This window comes from Neolamprologus brichardi, chromosome 4, assembly GCF_056152115.1.
Source record: "Neolamprologus brichardi isolate AB-2024 chromosome 4, ASM5615211v1, whole genome shotgun sequence".
In the NCBI taxonomy this organism is placed as follows: Eukaryota; Metazoa; Chordata; class Actinopteri; order Cichliformes; family Cichlidae; genus Neolamprologus; species Neolamprologus brichardi.
The window spans coordinates 14,622,306-14,639,834 of NC_142107.1; the positions used below are offsets into that span (position 1 = coordinate 14,622,306).

Genomic DNA, 17,529 nt, shown 5'->3' on the forward strand with positions numbered 1-17,529 from the left:
GTTTACTTTAAACAATAAATTTTACAAGTATTTCGAGGTAAAAACAAAAAAACAACGTTGTTTTTCCCGGTTCAATCGCGTTGTGCCAGCTAGAACATTACGTGTCTTTACGTCGTTACGTATGCGGAAGACACGGCCGTGGGAGCGAGCGATTCAGTAAACGGGCTCTGAGGGCAAAACCGCTCACCGTTCCGTGTGTAGATTCGTATTTTTACAGGCTACAGCACGACGGGTGGTGGTGGATGATAGAGGGGGCCAGAGGGGCGAGCACAGTACGATGAACGACACCAAGAAAGACGGGAGAATGGCTGCAGACGGAATCCGGGGACCGGGTGAGCTGCAAATGGCCCCCTCTGTGAACCTTAACCAGCATGACAGCGGCACCGGCGATGAGCTGGTGAGCTCGGTGACGCTGTACAGGCGAAGGCCCCGACTGCTGCACGGCACTGTGCTCCCGTTTCTGGCTTTTCTCTACCCGGGCTGGCTGTACGTATGGCTAGCAGTGTACGGAGCCTCAGATTATCCAGAGGCAGGCCTCCTGGCGTTAGCTGCTATCGGGATCGCGCACGTCCTCACAGCACTTTCCGGTTATTGGTCTGTGCACGCGCATTGTTGGCTCACTTGTTCAAAGGTAAACATAATTAATAAATATCTTATTAAGCCTGCTGATATCCAAATAGACCCCACTGGTTTGCCCTTCTGTGTTTGTCTATGTCAAAGGTCAGAAACATCATGAGCTCAAGTGCAGGTACAGGTGTCTGAAACCAGTGGAGCAGAACAGGTTTTCTGGTTATAATCACTGTACTATGTCTGTGAAGGTTCTCAGTCATCCAGGTCATTGTAGTCAAAAGAGCTTGCAAAGAAAAGCGTCTGGACTTCTTTAAGTTGCTTGAAGACGTTTCACCTCAGCTTCTTCAGTTCTGAAGTTCTGCTTCTCGGATGAGAGGTGAAACGTCTTCAAGCAACTTAAAGAAGTCCAGACGCTTTTCTTTGCAAGCTCCTTTAATCACTGCACTAATTTCATAGACACAAGTGACCAAACTTTCACCGTACATCTCCACATTTCCCTTATAAAATTGTATTTTAAATCTTCGCTACAACATTTAGTACCTTCATTTAAAGTCTTCAGTATACTTTTGGACATTATTTCCAAATTCACTATGTTCTAAAACGGGGCAGATGTGGACCAAAAAAGGCGTAAAAACCTACGTGACTTTATTAATCCTACCAATGGGAGATTGACTTATTGCTGAAAGTTTATATAGGAACATTTCTTGACTAGGATCGAAGCCTCCACACCAATAACTGGTGGGCGTATTATGTATCTAAACACAAGTGGTCTGTGTACAGAAAAGCAATGAGTATGTGAAATATTTGCATAATCTTATTTGTTTGTTTGTTTTTTTATGTCCAACTAAGTAAAGCAAACCTAATTTGGGGGAAACAAGAAAACCCTAGTGCTCAGCATTTCTTTGTTTACTTAGCAAGCAGCTGCATAAGAATAGTTTCCCCTTCACAAAATCAAAGTTATATTTGCATCAATAACGTAATCTAGCTCAACTTTACAATCAGACATAAAAGTTAAGTATATTTTTATATTGAGGTCCCAGTATAGCTTAGCAGGTTAAATCTGCCCTGAGGCTACTTATTGTGCTTTCCTGTCTTCTCTTTACTTTCTTAATACAATAAAGACTAAAAGCCCACAAAATATAATGAACAAGTGCATTTTCACATTCTGCCTGAAATGCATGTTTGCTGTACATCAGGGAATGCTTTATTTTAGAGGAACAAAATTCATGAGGCACACGACTATGCCAAAAATAAGTGTGACTGTTGTGTGGGAATTTGTCACCTGTCTTTTTTTGACGTCTGCAGGAGCCAGACCCAGTAAAGGCAACGCTGGCAAAGGTCATACCCACCCCCAACAATGGCTCCGCGGAGCTAGTAGCACTACAGAGGGACCAGGTCAGTGCACATAATTTACTCCTGGCATCCTCTGAAATGATGTGGATTTTGTTGTTGATCTGGAGCATGCTTCCTGTTGACAAATCCCAAGGTTTTGAAGCAACACTGTCTCCTTTGTCACTTTCTTATGAATGCTGCTTATGTGTGAACCTTCTGGGAAGGTTTTTAGTTTTACTTTAGGCAAGGAAAATAATTTTAATAGCTTAGAGTCTGCAGCATTTATAGTCCCATGTATCATGCTTGAGTAGTAACAGAAGTTAAATGGGAAAGTGTTGTCTTGCTGTCTCTGCAGTCTTGACAAAGTGCTCAGTGTTAGGTTTGCTTTCATAGCAGATACACTGGTTTACTGGAGATAAACCATTTTCAGTTTACCCACTGAAAAGGCCACAACTTTGTTGGATCTTTTTCTAAAATATTCCCCTACTTGAGAGTACATATAATTTGCTATTATTAGACATGATGTGAAAATTGTAAGGAGTATCAAGTGCCTTTCAGCTTTTTGTGAATGCTTCAGTATACAATTTCTTATTTTGTCCAACAGGATGAAAACGGGGAAAGAACTCTGTCTTTCGAGTTTCAAAAGATCCGCTACACCTTTGACTACAAAGAAAAGAAATGTTTCCTTCCAATAGCATTTCCCATAAGTAACCCACTGGGATACTTTCAATCCTGGCGTGGCTACCAGGAGGAGACTGAGCTCAAAGCTGCAGAGAAGCGTTATGGCACCAATCGTGCTGAAATGATTGTTCCAGATTTTCTGGAGCTCTTCAAAGAAAGGGCCACAGCTCCCTTTTTTGTTTTCCAGGTATGTGTGGAAGTATTTGACAGGTTTTATATTTTAAAAATATATATAAATATTCTCGCATTCATGTGTTGTTACGCACCTTCGTCCATATATCAGGTGTTTTGTGTGGGGCTGTGGTGCCTGGATGAGTACTGGTACTACAGTGTTTTCACGCTGTTCATGCTGGTGGCATTTGAGGCCTCTCTGGTCCAGCAGCAAATGAGAAATATGTCAGAGATTCGGCGCATGGGAAACAAGCCCTACATGATTCAGGTAGGGTTGATGTATTTTATTGTTTTGTATGATATGTTTTGAAAGTATAAAGAAAAAAAACATTATTGTCAGTATTGCAGACAAGCCAAAGAAATCCTACAATTAAATTAATTATGTTAACATGTCATCATCTAAAATATATTAGATGCTAAGTGAAGAGTTGGTTCTTATAGTGAATGTACTTGTTGTGGGATAAATGCGCAGTTCTAAAAACCTAATTTTAATAATGGCCACATAATCAGTGGTTAGCAGGTAGTGACACTGGTCTGAGAAGGGACCAATGAACCAGGGTCAGAGTGTTGGAACAAATCTGATTCATGCTTGCTTTAACACAGGACCATGGCTAATACAAAGCTATGCTGAAAGCATCACTGAGCTTTGTGATTTGTAGTTCTCTTGCCTTAATTGATTTGAGATTTGGTAGCAAGCTAATCAAGGATTCTTGTAATGTTTTGTTTAATCAGTGCAAGTATTTAAAGCAGCCCATATTAAATACATGTATTTTTTGACAGGTATATCGCAACAGGAAGTGGAGACATATTTCTAGTGACGAACTTGTCCCTGGAGACATTGTCTCAATTGGTGAGTCTCCAGTCAATGTTTTCATGATTTCTCAACACAAAAATCAACTTAACTCTGTTTAGCTGTGGTTAAATGTATATTCTCTACTTCTCTACCTAATAGGGCGCTCACCACAAGACAACTTGGTCCCATGTGATGTGTTGCTGCTTAGGGGCCGTTGCATTGTGGATGAGGCCATGCTAACTGGAGAATCTGTGCCCCAGATGAAGGTTAGAAACGTATAGGTGATTACAATGTCTAATTGTTCAAAATGGCATTAGTCTTTGTGTAGCTCAGCTAATTGCTAAAAATATGTGGTGATCAGGAGCCAATTGAGGACTTGGACCCAGAAAGAATCCTGGATCTTCAGACAGACTCTCGCCTCCATGTCATCTCTGGTGGGACTAAAGTAGTTCAGCATAGCCCGCCTTTAAAAGCCAGTGCTGGACTCAAGCGTAAGTCCTAATTCCATTTTCTGTAAATGATTACATGTATTATGTATCTATTTAAGATGAGTTGCATGCTTTAAAGTCTTCTTCTTTATGTGCAGCGGTAGACAATGGTTGTGTAGCCTACGTACTGAGAACAGGATTCTACACCTCTCAGGTCAGGGATTTGCTTACTGCATTTATATTCTAGTTTTGATAGCAATCTATAGTCTGTGTTATGTCATACCCGAAACTGTATTAAATGTGTGTTGTCAAACTTGCCTCTAGGGTAAACTGTTAAGGACAATTCTCTTTGGTGTGAAGAGAGTGACAGCAAATAACCTGGAGACCTTCATCTTCATTCTCTTCCTTCTTGTGTTTGCCATTGCTGCTGCTGTTTATGTGTGGGTTGAAGGTGAGAGGCCACGAATGAGCTTACTGAGATGTAATTAAACACGTCATGTGTCTGGAATAAATTGTATCTAAATAATGTACTTGTGCTTTCATCCTGTTAGGGACCAAGGACCTAAGCAGAAACCGATACAAGCTCTTTCTGGAGTGCACGCTTATTCTCACCTCAGTGGTTCCACCAGAACTCCCCATAGAGCTTTCTCTAGCAGTTAACACATCTCTTATCGCCCTAGCTAAACTTTGTAAGTCTGTGTGCATGACTTGTGTTTGTTTGTTGAATATAAGATGTGCACTATAGCCTTAAACTTTCCTAGATATCAACGCTGAATGTGAAAAGGAAAATGGCCACATTAGTTTGATCAGATATTAAACCAGTTTTACCCTGTCAGCTCCGTAGCACAAAGTCTGTGTCAAGCCTGAATGCACCCACAGTATTTCCATGTGATACGGACAGTCTCTTGCTATCTGCTACATATGAGAAAGAAAAATGGCAAAACAAAAAGCTGAACAAATTCCTATGATTTTGTTTAGATGGTCAGTTTCAAACATTTAGGCATTTAGATTAGATTTAGATGTAAAATGTGTGAAGACTTGGAAAGGCAGCTTATAAAACAAAACTTGTAACAGCAATGTTTCACTCTTCTTTTTCTACTCCTCAGATGTATTTTGCACAGAGCCTTTCAGGATACCATTTGCTGGGAAAGTGGAGATTTGCTGTTTTGACAAAACAGGAACACTCACCAGTGATAGTCTGGTAGTACGAGGAGTAGCCGGTCTTAGGTAAACACTTCAGCACCGATATTACTGTTTTGCCATAACAGCAAAAATTGTGAAGCACAATGACAAAGCACACTACACTGTACTTTAGCTTGGTTAATATTTACATACATTTACTTTACGTGGAACTTATTTTTTATGACAGAGAGGGGAAGGAGGTGATGCCTGTATCTGAGATTCCAGTTGAGACACACAGGGTGGTGGCTACCTGTCACTCACTGGTCACTATGGATGATGGACAACTAGTTGGAGATCCACTAGAGAAGGCCATGCTGACTGCTGCTGACTGGACCCTTACAAAAGGTACCAGAAAGTAATCCCTTCAGATACACAGTGCAGGGAAATGTGTGACAGAACATGTGCAGTATATACACAAATTTTCTCATGTTTGCATTACCATACCCGTTGTGTTGAGCTTGTAGTTTATCTTAAAGCAATGCTTATTTTTTAAATACAATTGTACTTTTACAGCAAATGTTAGTATTTGGGTACATCTATCTTTTACACAATGCTAACTTTTGTCTCTTTGACCAGATGAAAAGGTATTTCCACGAGGCATTAAAACCCAGGGACTTAAGATCCACCAGCGTTTCCATTTTGCCAGCGCTCTAAAGAGGATGTCTGTCCTGGCCTCCTATGAGAAACTTGGCTCCACTGAACTCTGTTACATATCAACTGTTAAGGGCGCTCCAGAGACACTCAGAGGAATGGTATAGGCTGACATCCTGAAAATGTCATATCATGTCTTATAGCATAATCAAGTATATCCTAACATGTCTGTCATTGTAGTTTGCAGAATGTCCTGCAAGTTATGACCAAGTGCACAAGGAAATGTCACGGGAGGGAGCTAGAGTGCTGGCCTTGGGCTACAAAGAGATGGGACACCTTAGTCATCAGCAGGTTCTTGTTTCATTTTACTCAGAATGTTCAGATATTGTCTTATCTGAAACTAAATTTGTTTGAAACTGACCTGATTGTTTCTGGGTGATCACAAAGGTTCGGGAGATGAGTCGCGATGCTCTGGAGTGTGACCTTCATTTTGCTGGGTTCATGGTCGTGTCTTGTCCACTTAAGAATGACAGCAAAGCTGTCATCAGAGAGATCCAAGAAGCATCTCATCATGTAAATAAGCAGATGTTGCAAAATTGCACAAATTTACTGAGTAATGTTTTAAGATGCTTAATACATCTGTCTTCTTTCAGGTTGTCATGATCACAGGTGATAACCCTTTAACGGCATGTCATGTAGCAAGAGAACTCCACTTCATCCAGAAAGAACACACCCTTATATTACAGCCAAGCTCTAATCAAGGTAAGAGGAGTATCGCATTATAGAACTACGTGTGTTACTCAAATAACGGCCTAGGTGTTTAGATCAAGAACAAGACATGTTATGTATTAAAATTATGTTTTTTTTCCAGGTACATGGCAGTGGGAATCCATTGATGGCACCGTGTGTGCACCACTGCCCCCGCCATCCATTTCTTCATTTTTGCGCGAGTTTGACTTATGTGTAACAGGGGAAGGGCTGGCCAGATTGAGCTGTGATCCCCGCCTACTCCACACACTGTTGCCTCACATTCAAGTGTTTGCTCGTGTCAGTCCAAAACAGAAGGTAGGGCCTTAAGCACCATTGGATCCCTTAATAGTGTTATGATTCATACTTTTGAAACATTTCAAAAGATCAACTCATAGAAATTTACCCCTGGGTTACATTTAGTGTGCCACTATATGCAGTCATGGGAAAGTAGCTTAACAGGTTTTAAAAAAGGGGTGGGAAAAAAAAACCTCAGTGGAGTGTGGCAATCATTTGTTGTTTATGTCAAGCACTAGTTATCAATTTGTTGGTGTCAATTTTTAAAATCTTAATTGTTTCTTAATAGTAATAAGAATATTACAGTGGGACCTATCACAGAGTACAGACAGGTAGTAGTTTCAGAAGTCTGTTTGTAGTGCATTCAAAACAGAGGCATTTTACTGGAAGACACTACCTGTAAAAAAACAGGTAGTAACTGGAACACATTTGGTTAGACTTCTCTGGGGTTTGTTGAAATGCATTTTAGGAAATACTGGCAGTGTTTGTAACAATACTTTACTCATCCATTGTGTTTCAGGAATTTGTGATCACCAGTCTGAAGGGGCTGGGTTATGTGACACTGATGTGCGGTGATGGTACAAATGATGTGGGAGCTCTGAAACATGCTCACATAGGTAAGATTTATCAGCTATAATTGAGTTAGCATTTATGACACCAGCAGATTGCAATGATTACTTTTTTTCCTCCTCCCTCAGGTGTTGCACTATTAGCCAATGCCCCTGAGCGCATGCCTGAAAAAAAGAAACGTGGAAGAGAAAAGGAGTCATCTACATCAGAAACCAGACCTTTACCACCTGTCACTTCAGGAGGAAAACTGAGCTCAAGGGCCGCCAGACAACGGGTGATGGCCCAGAGAGAAGAGCAGCTTGCAGCACAAAAAGTGTGTAACTGTAATTTGCTTAAACTCCAATGACTCTTCTTGAAACCAATTTATATTCATTAGTCTACTGAATGTAGCACGCTAGTCTGTCCTGCTAGTCTATTCTGCTCTGTAATTACCTATCTATCTAGGGGTAATTTAAAAAAATGTTATTCCTAGAAAAGGTCATTAACTTGGCTTTTACTTGAGTAATAAGAGTTGTAGTACACTGGTGTTAATATCAGGGTTTTTCTGGAACAGGAGAGGATCAGTCAAGTCCTGCGTGAACTTGAAGAGGATCAGGTACAAGTAGTGAAGCTAGGTGATGCCTCCATTGCTGCTCCCTTCACCTCAAAACTCTCTTCCATACAGTGCAGTAAGTTACACAACCTTTTAATTTTATTTCTTTTCATAATCTACACCGATCAAACCATAATGATGCTTCCCATTTCTAAAACTTGTTATTTTGTGTTTGGCCACAGTCTGCCATGTAATAAAGCAAGGCCGTTGCACTCTGGTAACAACACTCCAGATGTTCAAGATCCTTGCTCTCAATGCTCTAGTGCTAGCCTACAGTCAGTCTGTCCTCTACCTCGAGGGAGTGAAGTTCAGTGATTTCCAAGCAACTCTGCAAGGTCTCCTTTTGGCTGGATGCTTCCTTTTCATCTCTAGGTCAAAGGTGAGAATATTTACCTAATGTTTTTCTTCTACCATAACATCTGTTCACCGTTTTCAATTACAGTCAAACTAAGAACCTCTTTTCCTCTTTGTCTAGCCACTGAAAACACTGTCTCGAGAGCGGCCCTTACCAAACATCTTCAATCTATATACAGTTTTGACTGTGCTCCTGCAGTTTGCTGTTCACTTCTGCAGTCTTGTTTACCTTTACAAAGAGGCACAAAGTAGAAGTCCGCCCAGGTAAATCAAATTTGGACAGAAAGGGACAACAGGACAAAAAATGAATGATCAAATAAATAAAATCACTTCTGCTTTTATGGTTAATTGTTTACATTGTTAGTATTGTTCAGATATGGTTTTAACTTTCATTCTTTCACAGATAAATTTCAGATGTAATGGACTAGATTATAGATGTTTTTTCTCTCTCCAAAATCAGCCAAGACTGAGTGTCTTATCAGTAGCCAGCAGCAGTTTATGTAAAGAAAATAATTTGAAGTTGATTTAAAAAAAAAATATGAATGGCATTTCAACATCAAATATTCATTAAGTACTAACATTTTCTTAGGCTCTTCAGATATTGAAGTTTTTTACTTAAACTGGGAAAATCATTCGAGTTACTTTACTTTTTGCTTTCCTATCTGCATGTTATACAACTGGATATAAAATGTTTTTAATTTGTCTTTAAATGTCTTATTGCATAGGCCTCCTAAAGAGCTTCCAAATTTTAGTAACTTGTTCCTTTATATGTGTTCTTTGTACAATTCCAAAGACAAAAAATGTGCTTGCTGTAAGGGCCACAGGCCTCTTAAATGACTTGACTGAGGATCTCTTTTGCCTTTTAAATGCAAAGGCAAAAGAAGAATTAAACCTGGAATTTACCATCCTGGTTTAACCTGCTTCTAATTTGTTTCTAATTTTTACCTGATTACATTACCTAATTTATTTAATGTTATAGTTTTGTATAGTTGTTTAATTTTTTAGGTTTTAATTGTGTCCTCTCATTTGCAGAGCGGAGCAGTTTGTAGATCTGTATAAAGAGTTTGAACCAAGTCTAATTAACAGTACCGTGTACATCATGTCAATGGCCATGCAAATGGCCACCTTTGCCATTAACTACAAGGTATTTATCCTTAGTATTAATATTTGTTATTGCTGCATCTTTAAAGCGTTTATATAGAAGACTCAAAGCATTTGTCTTTGTGCGTGTTAGGGTCACCCCTTCATGGAGTCTCTTAGCGAGAATCGACCTCTACTGTGGAGTATCGCTTTGTCAGGTTTAGCAATTGTCGGACTTCTTACTGGATCCTCACCAGAATTCAATGAACAGTTTGCTCTTGTAGATATTCCAACTGAGGTGAGCTGACATTGTTTTACTATGCATTGTTTTGTTTTAATATCCTCATAATAATTATATACCTCCTGATTAACCTGTCTTCTTCTTCTTGCAGTTCAAATTCATCATTGCCCAGGTTCTGGTGGTGGACTTTGTTGCTGCTCTGCTGGTGGACCGTGTCTTGCAGTTCCTGCTGGGCAAAGGAACTCTCAGGCTGCCTTCTTAAACTTGGTGCCAACAGCAACCACTGCCTTTACCAACCAAACTGTAAAGGGAGAGATGATGTTGGAAGAGGAAGAGAATGAAAAGCTGTTGTGAAAAATACGGGACAGCTGAGACAGTCATGGCGTACAATACTGCACACTGTGTATCGCTTCCTATGTCCTGCTCTGCCCTCCTCCTTAACCATCTGTGTTTCTGTATTTTCATCAAGTCTATGTTTGAATTGTTTTCATTCTTTTCCTCATGACTCATTTTTTTTCCAACATTTCTCTCTTTCCTTATCTGTTGCTCACCACTGTTACAAAACGCCATGAAGACAGCAGTATTGAGTGGAGTGTGAGATTGTGCCAGCCAGAGTGAAACACACAGGCACAAAAAGGGGCATTCTCCAAGAGAATTGGGAAAGTGTTTTGGATTTTTTTGATTCCCCTCCTTGATTTTGTAAAAAGTGGAAACATCTTTAACAGACTTATAAAGACTTAATACAAATTATGAAGTCTGCCACGTGTTTTGTCAAGGTTGACCATGTCCAACTGGTCATGAAAAACCCTGTTCCTTAAGATAGGTAAGTAAAGCGTGGTCAGGGACTTGTAGTACAATGTAAATGTACAAAGAAGGTTATTATTGAAAGCGTTTATCTCATGGGACTTGTGACACTAGCCAAAACAAATGTGCCATTTCACCTAGCTTCAGGTTATCAGAGATGCCTGAGAGCTCATGAACTCTTTGTTTACTTGCTGACTGATCTAACAAACATGTCGGTCATAGAAGCACACCGTATATAATCTTTGAGCAAAGTAAAGCATCTTAAACAAACCACCATTCTCAAAACGATTAGGGAGAATTTGGATTTCAGTGTGGATCAAGAAGTGTACCAATTACTTTTTACCTTTACTGGGCCATAAAATCTAAAATGTGCTTATATACTCAGACAGTGTCAAGAATAGACAATGGGAAAGGTTTCAATAATTTTCTGAGAAGTTGGCTTTAGCTTTTCATTAGCTGCCAGAGCTAATTTTCTGCTTTACTAATGAAAAGACAGATGGAGTGACAGATTTAAACACAGTTAGTGGTAATTTTCCTCATTGTCAAAGTTTCACAGTTAACATGTATATTAAGTCCTAAATAACTGTATTTGTGTTTCTTAAACTTGCTGATTGGGGGAACATTTTAGCCCTTTGAAATGTAACAAATAGTTCCACTATTTTTTGAAAAGGTCATTTTAAAAAAAGTGAAAAAAATCTTTTGAAATGGTTGAACTTGATTATCACTTGAATTTTTAACATTTCACACTGTTTTGTATATGGATGGTGCATACAATTTTATATATTTTTGATACATATGTACACTTGACATGAAGGTGACTTGGCAGCTATGAACACATTCCAACCAGGGGCCAGTGAACCTTAAACTCTGCTGTAAACAAATGAAGAGAAAAGAAAGGCTTTCACTGCAACTCTCTAATTTTGACACTATGATAGAGATAGAGATTGATTTTTAGAAAGATTACTAGGATGTGAATATACAGATTTGAATGACCAGTAGGGGAATGCTGGATCCATTATGGTAAAAATTAATTGCAATGAAAAGAGCAAGCACAGAAACTGAAACCTTAACAGGAAAATCTAAAAGTGACATGCAATGTATCATCATAGGTTAGTGGTCCGCTAAAAAGCTTGGGTAAGTGTTTGTGCATGATTGGACAAAGGGAGCACATGAATGACAAGATCTGTGCAAGAGAGGTGGTTGCAATATTAATCACTTATACTCCAATTTAAGTAGGTGGTTTCTGACATAGAGGAGAATTTTTGGCGTAAATGTCCCAGCAAGAGCTGATTGTTATCCATAGTTATTACTTAACAAAATTAAATGTACTACAGAGTGCTTTTGACAAATAACAAGGGTTTAACTTAAAACTAAAATTGCCAGCAGTCAGGAAATACCATAAAGGCCTAAAATTCAGAGGTCACAAAACACCAGAAAATCATCAGATAATCCAAAAGAAATTCAACCAGGTTTTACAAAAAAGACTATGGAGCTGATCATTTACATTGGGCAACCCCAGTAGGTCGAGCTTGATCCAAGGAGGGGTCAGAACTTGTATCCTGAATTTCTACATGTCATTACATTAGGCATATTGTGGAGCCACATATTTTACTTCACTGTGATATTCAATATGTAAAAAAGTGACACATCTCTTCGGGAATATGCAAACTACATGTCCTGTGTCTTGTGTTCTACACACAGCCTTTGCACATCCCGTGCACCACACGGCTCCTAATAACCTTACAAAGTTAAACACTTTTCCCGAAAACCATCATATCTCTATTCAAAAGTCAATGTCTGTAACTACACTGAAAATAAAGGTGGACTGCTTTGTCAACTATGTTTAAATGCTTCGAGGGCATTGGCCGCGATCTCGTTTGTATATGTTAATGCCAAACTACATTTCCCATGCTGCTTAGTTCCCTGGAGGGGTGTGGTCTTTTGGGCGCGCTGGGTGAACAACTATTTGAAAGAAAAATGGCGGAAAAGGATTTGGAAGTTGGTCAAGACGGGTACGTATCTTGCTTTATAAAGGCAAACGCAAGCAGTTTATTATAAACAGGAGTTGATGAATTAAGTATTTTTTTCTTAAAGGCTTATGGCTGACAGAGGTTTGTTGAACGAAAATCACTGTAGTTTGCCGTTGCTTAGCAAAGTAAAGTTTTCAGCGATACGTAATAGTATTTTTTTTTATCCTAATGTATATTATTAATATTTTTGCATATGTGTCGTTGTCTTTTAATTTCGCAAAATATTCTTACAGTTGCGGAAGTGTCGCCTTAGCTGACAGCCAGCGTGAGGTAAGGCATTTTAACTTACATTTAAGCTAACAACGTCACTCGTGCTAAATATAATGTTTTTCCAATCTATGTTTACCAAGGCCAACCCAGGGAAACAGTCTTCGAAAAGATGCTCTCCCACAAGTCCCGGTACATCTCCCCCACCCAAGTCTCCCCGTACCGACATGATATCACCCACAACAGAGACGCCAGATGTGGCAAAAGGGCAACCAGACATAGACGTCCAAGAGGTTCAGCCAGAAAATAGTGATGAGCATACAGGTTCCTCTGTGAGCCCTACTGCACACAGGAAATCCTGGAGGAGGTCTACTATAAGCCGAAGATCTCTCCCTGCACTTCCCAATCCATATCAGGGTGAGATGTGAGGCTTTATGCCCATTGTGAAGTATGGTCATGGAGTGGTTTTTTTCTTCTTCCTCCTCCATTCCCCCCCCCTGCAATATAAACATTTATCTATGTGTTTACGACAGCTTTGTGTGGAAACATAAGTACATCCTTATCACACCATGAGAGGCTCGTGAAATTAATGGAGGCTTCGATGAAGGTATGATCTTAAGAACATTAGCTATAACAAACTGAAAATTTAAATAACTAGGGGCAATGTCATAATGTTCATCTCACTGTTAAAGCTTGTGTGTGTGGTTTTAAACGTACCGCACATTTAGAAAATTGACTGAATAAATGGAGAAATACCCATTTGTGTAAAATCATTCAGCTACAATCACAGTTAACTGGAAAGATCTTGGTTGCATTACTTTAGTGGAGCACATGTAGTGAATTGCCAAGATTCCTCAAGGTTATCCACCTAATCATCTGTTTTATCCCTAGTTGGCAATAGGAAGAACTCAAAATCAGCTTCAGTCAGTGCCAGATGCCTCATTGGAGACTTTTCAAAAACAAGGTTGGTGTTCATTTGATATACATTGGATTTGAGGCTCTTTATTGTATGATACAGAAATACTCTGTTTATTTTCCTGGCCTTTCTTTGCATAGTTGAGCACATCCAGAAAGAGTGCGGTTGCCTGGCCGATAGCATACACAATGAAACACATCAACAACCTTCTAGTGCAGCCAGGTATTGTAGTTGTAATTTATGTATCCAGTAATTCACATGGATTATAATTTTTTTCTTTCTTCCAGACTTACTGATTATTTTCTAGTGTTTGTTTGTTTTTACCTCCGTTTGCTTTTAGATCTAGTAACCCCGCAGTGCAAAAAGCCATGGAGAAATACCAAAGAGCCATTAACAGGCATGTTGTTCTTATTAACTTTATGCCCTTATATCCATTTAAAGAAATTACCAGTCAGCCACATGGTATTCATTAAAGCAACATAAATTTTTTTCAACTAACTCTTGTGTTTTAGGCTTCAGGCTGAAAGCGAATCTTGGGAGACACTGCTGAACAAACACAGAAACAAAGCAAAGGAACTGGAAATGTGAATATATTTGTTCTTATTGAAGAATTACTATATCACTGACTCCATTAATGTGCCATTATTGTCTTCTCAAAACTTTCTTGGTAATCTGCTCCTTTATTCATTTCAGGAAGGTGGAGAATGGCCAGGAGACGGGTGTATCACTAGAGTCTATGTCAGTGGCCCAGTCCTCACAGCACCTTTTCATACAGAGTAAACCTGACTACCAGGCTGTCCTGTGTAAACAACAACCCCTACTTCACACCATGTCCATGATTGTATGTTGGATTTTTTTTTTTATTTTTATTTTTTTAAATCATCATCACTAGAAAACTTGAAAGCAATGTGAGCTACACATCTTTGATTAACCAGAGTACATGTGCTAGCTTTTGGGCACTTAACATCTAAGTTACAAACTTTAACTCTTATTGCTGCTTATATTTTAGTGTGATTATTTGTGATTTATCCCTGGCATAATTTTAAGAGCATATACATGAACAGTCAAATAGGAAGAGGATCAAATCAAATAAAAACCCCTTAACTTCAGAACTATATTAATCTGTTTTGCAAATGCTATGCAATGAGGTTTTGTTTTTTTCTTCTTCTTCTTCTTTGCCTGTAGATGGACACACAATGTAAGATGGTTAGAGAGCTTCTGTCCATCAAAACACACTCTCAGTTATTGGTGAAAGAAACTAGTGGCCGGCTGGGTAATAGTTTTGTCATTATTTTTTTTAGCATGCAACTGTTTAGGCATATTCAACAAGGGTTTAATGAACTGACTGACCAATATGATTTCTTTTTCAACCAGCGGCAAAGGCTGGATTTCAGGATCTGTCATCTGACGTGCTCAGGAATCTTATGACAGCACCTTTATCCTCTGCAACTTCATAAGGAAGGAAATCATTAGCAGTCTGGCTTCTGGTGGACTATGGCTTTGTTTGGCTTATATATTATGCTTGTATGTGTCTCTGTTAATTTGACCAGTATGTGATTTTCTTGATTTGATGTCTTGTTTCATGACAAAGTCAACTCCAATGTCAAATAAGGCTGTTTCAGTCAGAAGTAGAAATGGTGATGGGCGTTGTTCAGGTAATGCTTGTGCTTGACCAGCAGATGGCAGTAGCTGGCTATATAAAGTTGTGATAAGCTTGGTAAATCGCCAGCGCGGTTTTTCCCGTCAAGGTTTAATTAAGTACGTTCTCACCTGTAAAAACCGGTGACTGGTAAGACTGGCAGATAATAAAAAGTTGTTTGTGAAAGATTGTCACAATCCTGCAAAATAAAGGTTACTGCTTGTTCATCAATTTAAAAAAAAAAAACTGCAAGAAATCCACACATCCAGGAGCTGATGACCTGTCTGAGGTGATTTGTATCAAAGTCAAAAACTAATATTGTATTTATTGAGTGAAAAGTAATGGGGTGCATTTGATGTGACAGCTTTTGAAGTGGTTTGACTATTACTATATACTATAATTATTCTCACCAATGATAACCGAAAGAATTTGGTAAGTACACATGGTCAGTATAGTATAAATGATGTCAGTAAACTATGCAGAAATGAAATACATTAGCAGCTTGAATTGACTTGTACTACTGGAAAACCGCAAGCGATTGAATACAGGTGGATTTTCATTTGGGATTATTCAGGGTTCATATGCTCATCCTCAGTCACATTTGCTCTCCTTTCGGTGCCGCATCTATTTCACTTCATCAGTGTCCCCTGACCATTCAGGAGGAGGCCCCTCCCCCACAGTGACTCACCCCCATCTCTTGCGTTTGGCTTGGTCACTGATGCAGAACGAAGCTTTGACATTGTACCAGTCAGTCAAAGCTTTGTTCGCTGTCTCTCCAATGTCTTGGACTCATTTACTCATTAATGTTCATGCTTAATTTGCTTCTCTGATGACTACAGCAAGAAATCCCCCCGCCGCCCTTTTGCCAGCATTAAATAAGAGTAAATTACTTCCTCTGCTTTGCAGTTGTGATCTCAAACATGGAGTATGGTGAATTTTCCATCTAAATGTATTCAGGAGAGTGATGCTTGTCCCTGTGCTCTCTAGCATAGGAACAAGCAAAGAGAAGACAAGTGGGGTTGTGACCGTGAGAGCTGTGAGTAAGGGAGGACGGTGCACAGCAGGAGAGATCGATTCTTATTTAGATGAAAATGAGGCTTGATGCTTGTGGGGTGAGAGGAGGGCAGCTTTAGCATCCAAATGAATAGAAGTTTCACAGAAATGATCCTTAAACGAATCACCAACAATAAAACAACCAAAGTTTACAGAGCCAATGACAGCCTTTTTACTGTCAAGGGAGGTCTCTTGACAGTGACGGAAAATGACTTTAGGGGCCAGTTACTTAAAATTGTATGATACACTGCTGCTTTAAAAACAAACAAACAAACAAAAGAAACTTCAATAACTGGCATGTTAGAAGCGTTTGATTTTGGTGCAATGTCTATTTAAATAATAGGTACTTTAGAGTGTCTTCTTCTACAGGTTTCCTTCTTGTTCTTAGACTATTATTATACTATTATTAGAAGCGACAAAAAAAGTTCATTGACCTGTTTTATATTTGTTATGTAGTTTAAACCCAAATGTTTATATGGTTGGAGGTGTGGTTGTATCAAACAGAAAAATACAACTTTGTAAGAACTGCACTGTGTACAGCCACTGTGTATAACACCTGAACCACGACTTGTACCGCCTGCACATGCAAAGACCAATTACTGTGTAGGTTTACTGTATATTCTATTCTTGTTGTCTCTAACTTTAGATTGATTAGCTACAGATTGTAGTAGATGGATGGTTGGAGAGTCAGCATAAACCACTGCCAGTTTGCTCTATACTCCCTCATGTACACCCATCATCTCTTCTCAGTATAGCAAGGCTGGGTGCAACTCTCCTCCACATCCATTCAGTCAGCCATTCGTCTTGGAAAGCTGTCTCTCTGATCTGAGTGATAAACTACAGCAGAATTGCCCAGTTTGCAAAAAACAAGGACACTTGTTTTCAATCTGCTGTCAACATTTTCATACTGAAAACTGATGGGTTGTTTCATTCATAGGGGGTTCGGGACAGGCGATATTTTAAGCCTGGGCTGTTCTGCTTTGGGATTTAATATTGCAAGTGAAATTGGCATATATATGCGTACATAAAGTTAATTGACTTTTAGGTACGCCTTAATACAGTGTGTGACACCACACACGAGGAACAAATCATTCCTTTAATATACTTCACTTACTCATGGGCAAGAATAGACTGTGCCTTTTTAGTAGCATGCACCAGCATACTTTGCACTTGGTCCAACAAATATAACATGGCACAGTCACTGAGGCGGTAACACCTTATTTATTTGTTTTATTTACAGTGTTTGTTTTA

At 39.2% G+C, this 17,529-nt stretch overlaps 2 protein-coding genes across 2 annotated transcripts; both read left to right on the plus strand.

Moving 5' to 3' along the window:
• Positions 1 to 131: 131 nt before the first annotated feature.
• Positions 132 to 10,376, plus strand: atp13a1 (ATPase 13A1). The gene is made up of 25 exons (XM_006791300.3): positions 132 to 631; positions 1,876 to 1,965; positions 2,507 to 2,770; positions 2,867 to 3,022; positions 3,535 to 3,604; positions 3,707 to 3,813; positions 3,909 to 4,038; positions 4,134 to 4,189; positions 4,300 to 4,426; positions 4,527 to 4,664; positions 5,082 to 5,202; positions 5,345 to 5,502; positions 5,734 to 5,909; positions 5,989 to 6,099; positions 6,196 to 6,321; positions 6,402 to 6,510; positions 6,620 to 6,813; positions 7,313 to 7,409; positions 7,491 to 7,675; positions 7,916 to 8,030; positions 8,137 to 8,333; positions 8,430 to 8,572; positions 9,341 to 9,452; positions 9,543 to 9,686; positions 9,781 to 10,376. Exons 1-25 carry the CDS (start codon positions 278 to 280, stop codon positions 9,889 to 9,891), a joined length of 3,591 nt encoding a protein of 1,196 aa, XP_006791363.2. The 5' UTR covers positions 132 to 277; the 3' UTR covers positions 9,892 to 10,376.
• Positions 10,377 to 12,341: 1,965 nt separating this feature from the next.
• On the plus strand, positions 12,342 to 15,152 carry dsn1 (DSN1 component of MIS12 kinetochore complex). The gene is made up of 11 exons (XM_006791299.3): positions 12,342 to 12,445; positions 12,697 to 12,733; positions 12,814 to 13,087; positions 13,204 to 13,277; positions 13,562 to 13,634; positions 13,727 to 13,808; positions 13,927 to 13,983; positions 14,099 to 14,170; positions 14,280 to 14,427; positions 14,772 to 14,859; positions 14,961 to 15,152. The coding sequence occupies exons 1-11, from the start codon at positions 12,342 to 12,344 to the stop codon at positions 15,041 to 15,043; spliced, it is 1,092 nt and encodes a 363-aa protein (XP_006791362.3). The 3' UTR covers positions 15,044 to 15,152.
• The last annotated feature ends 2,377 nt before the right edge of the window (positions 15,153 to 17,529 follow it).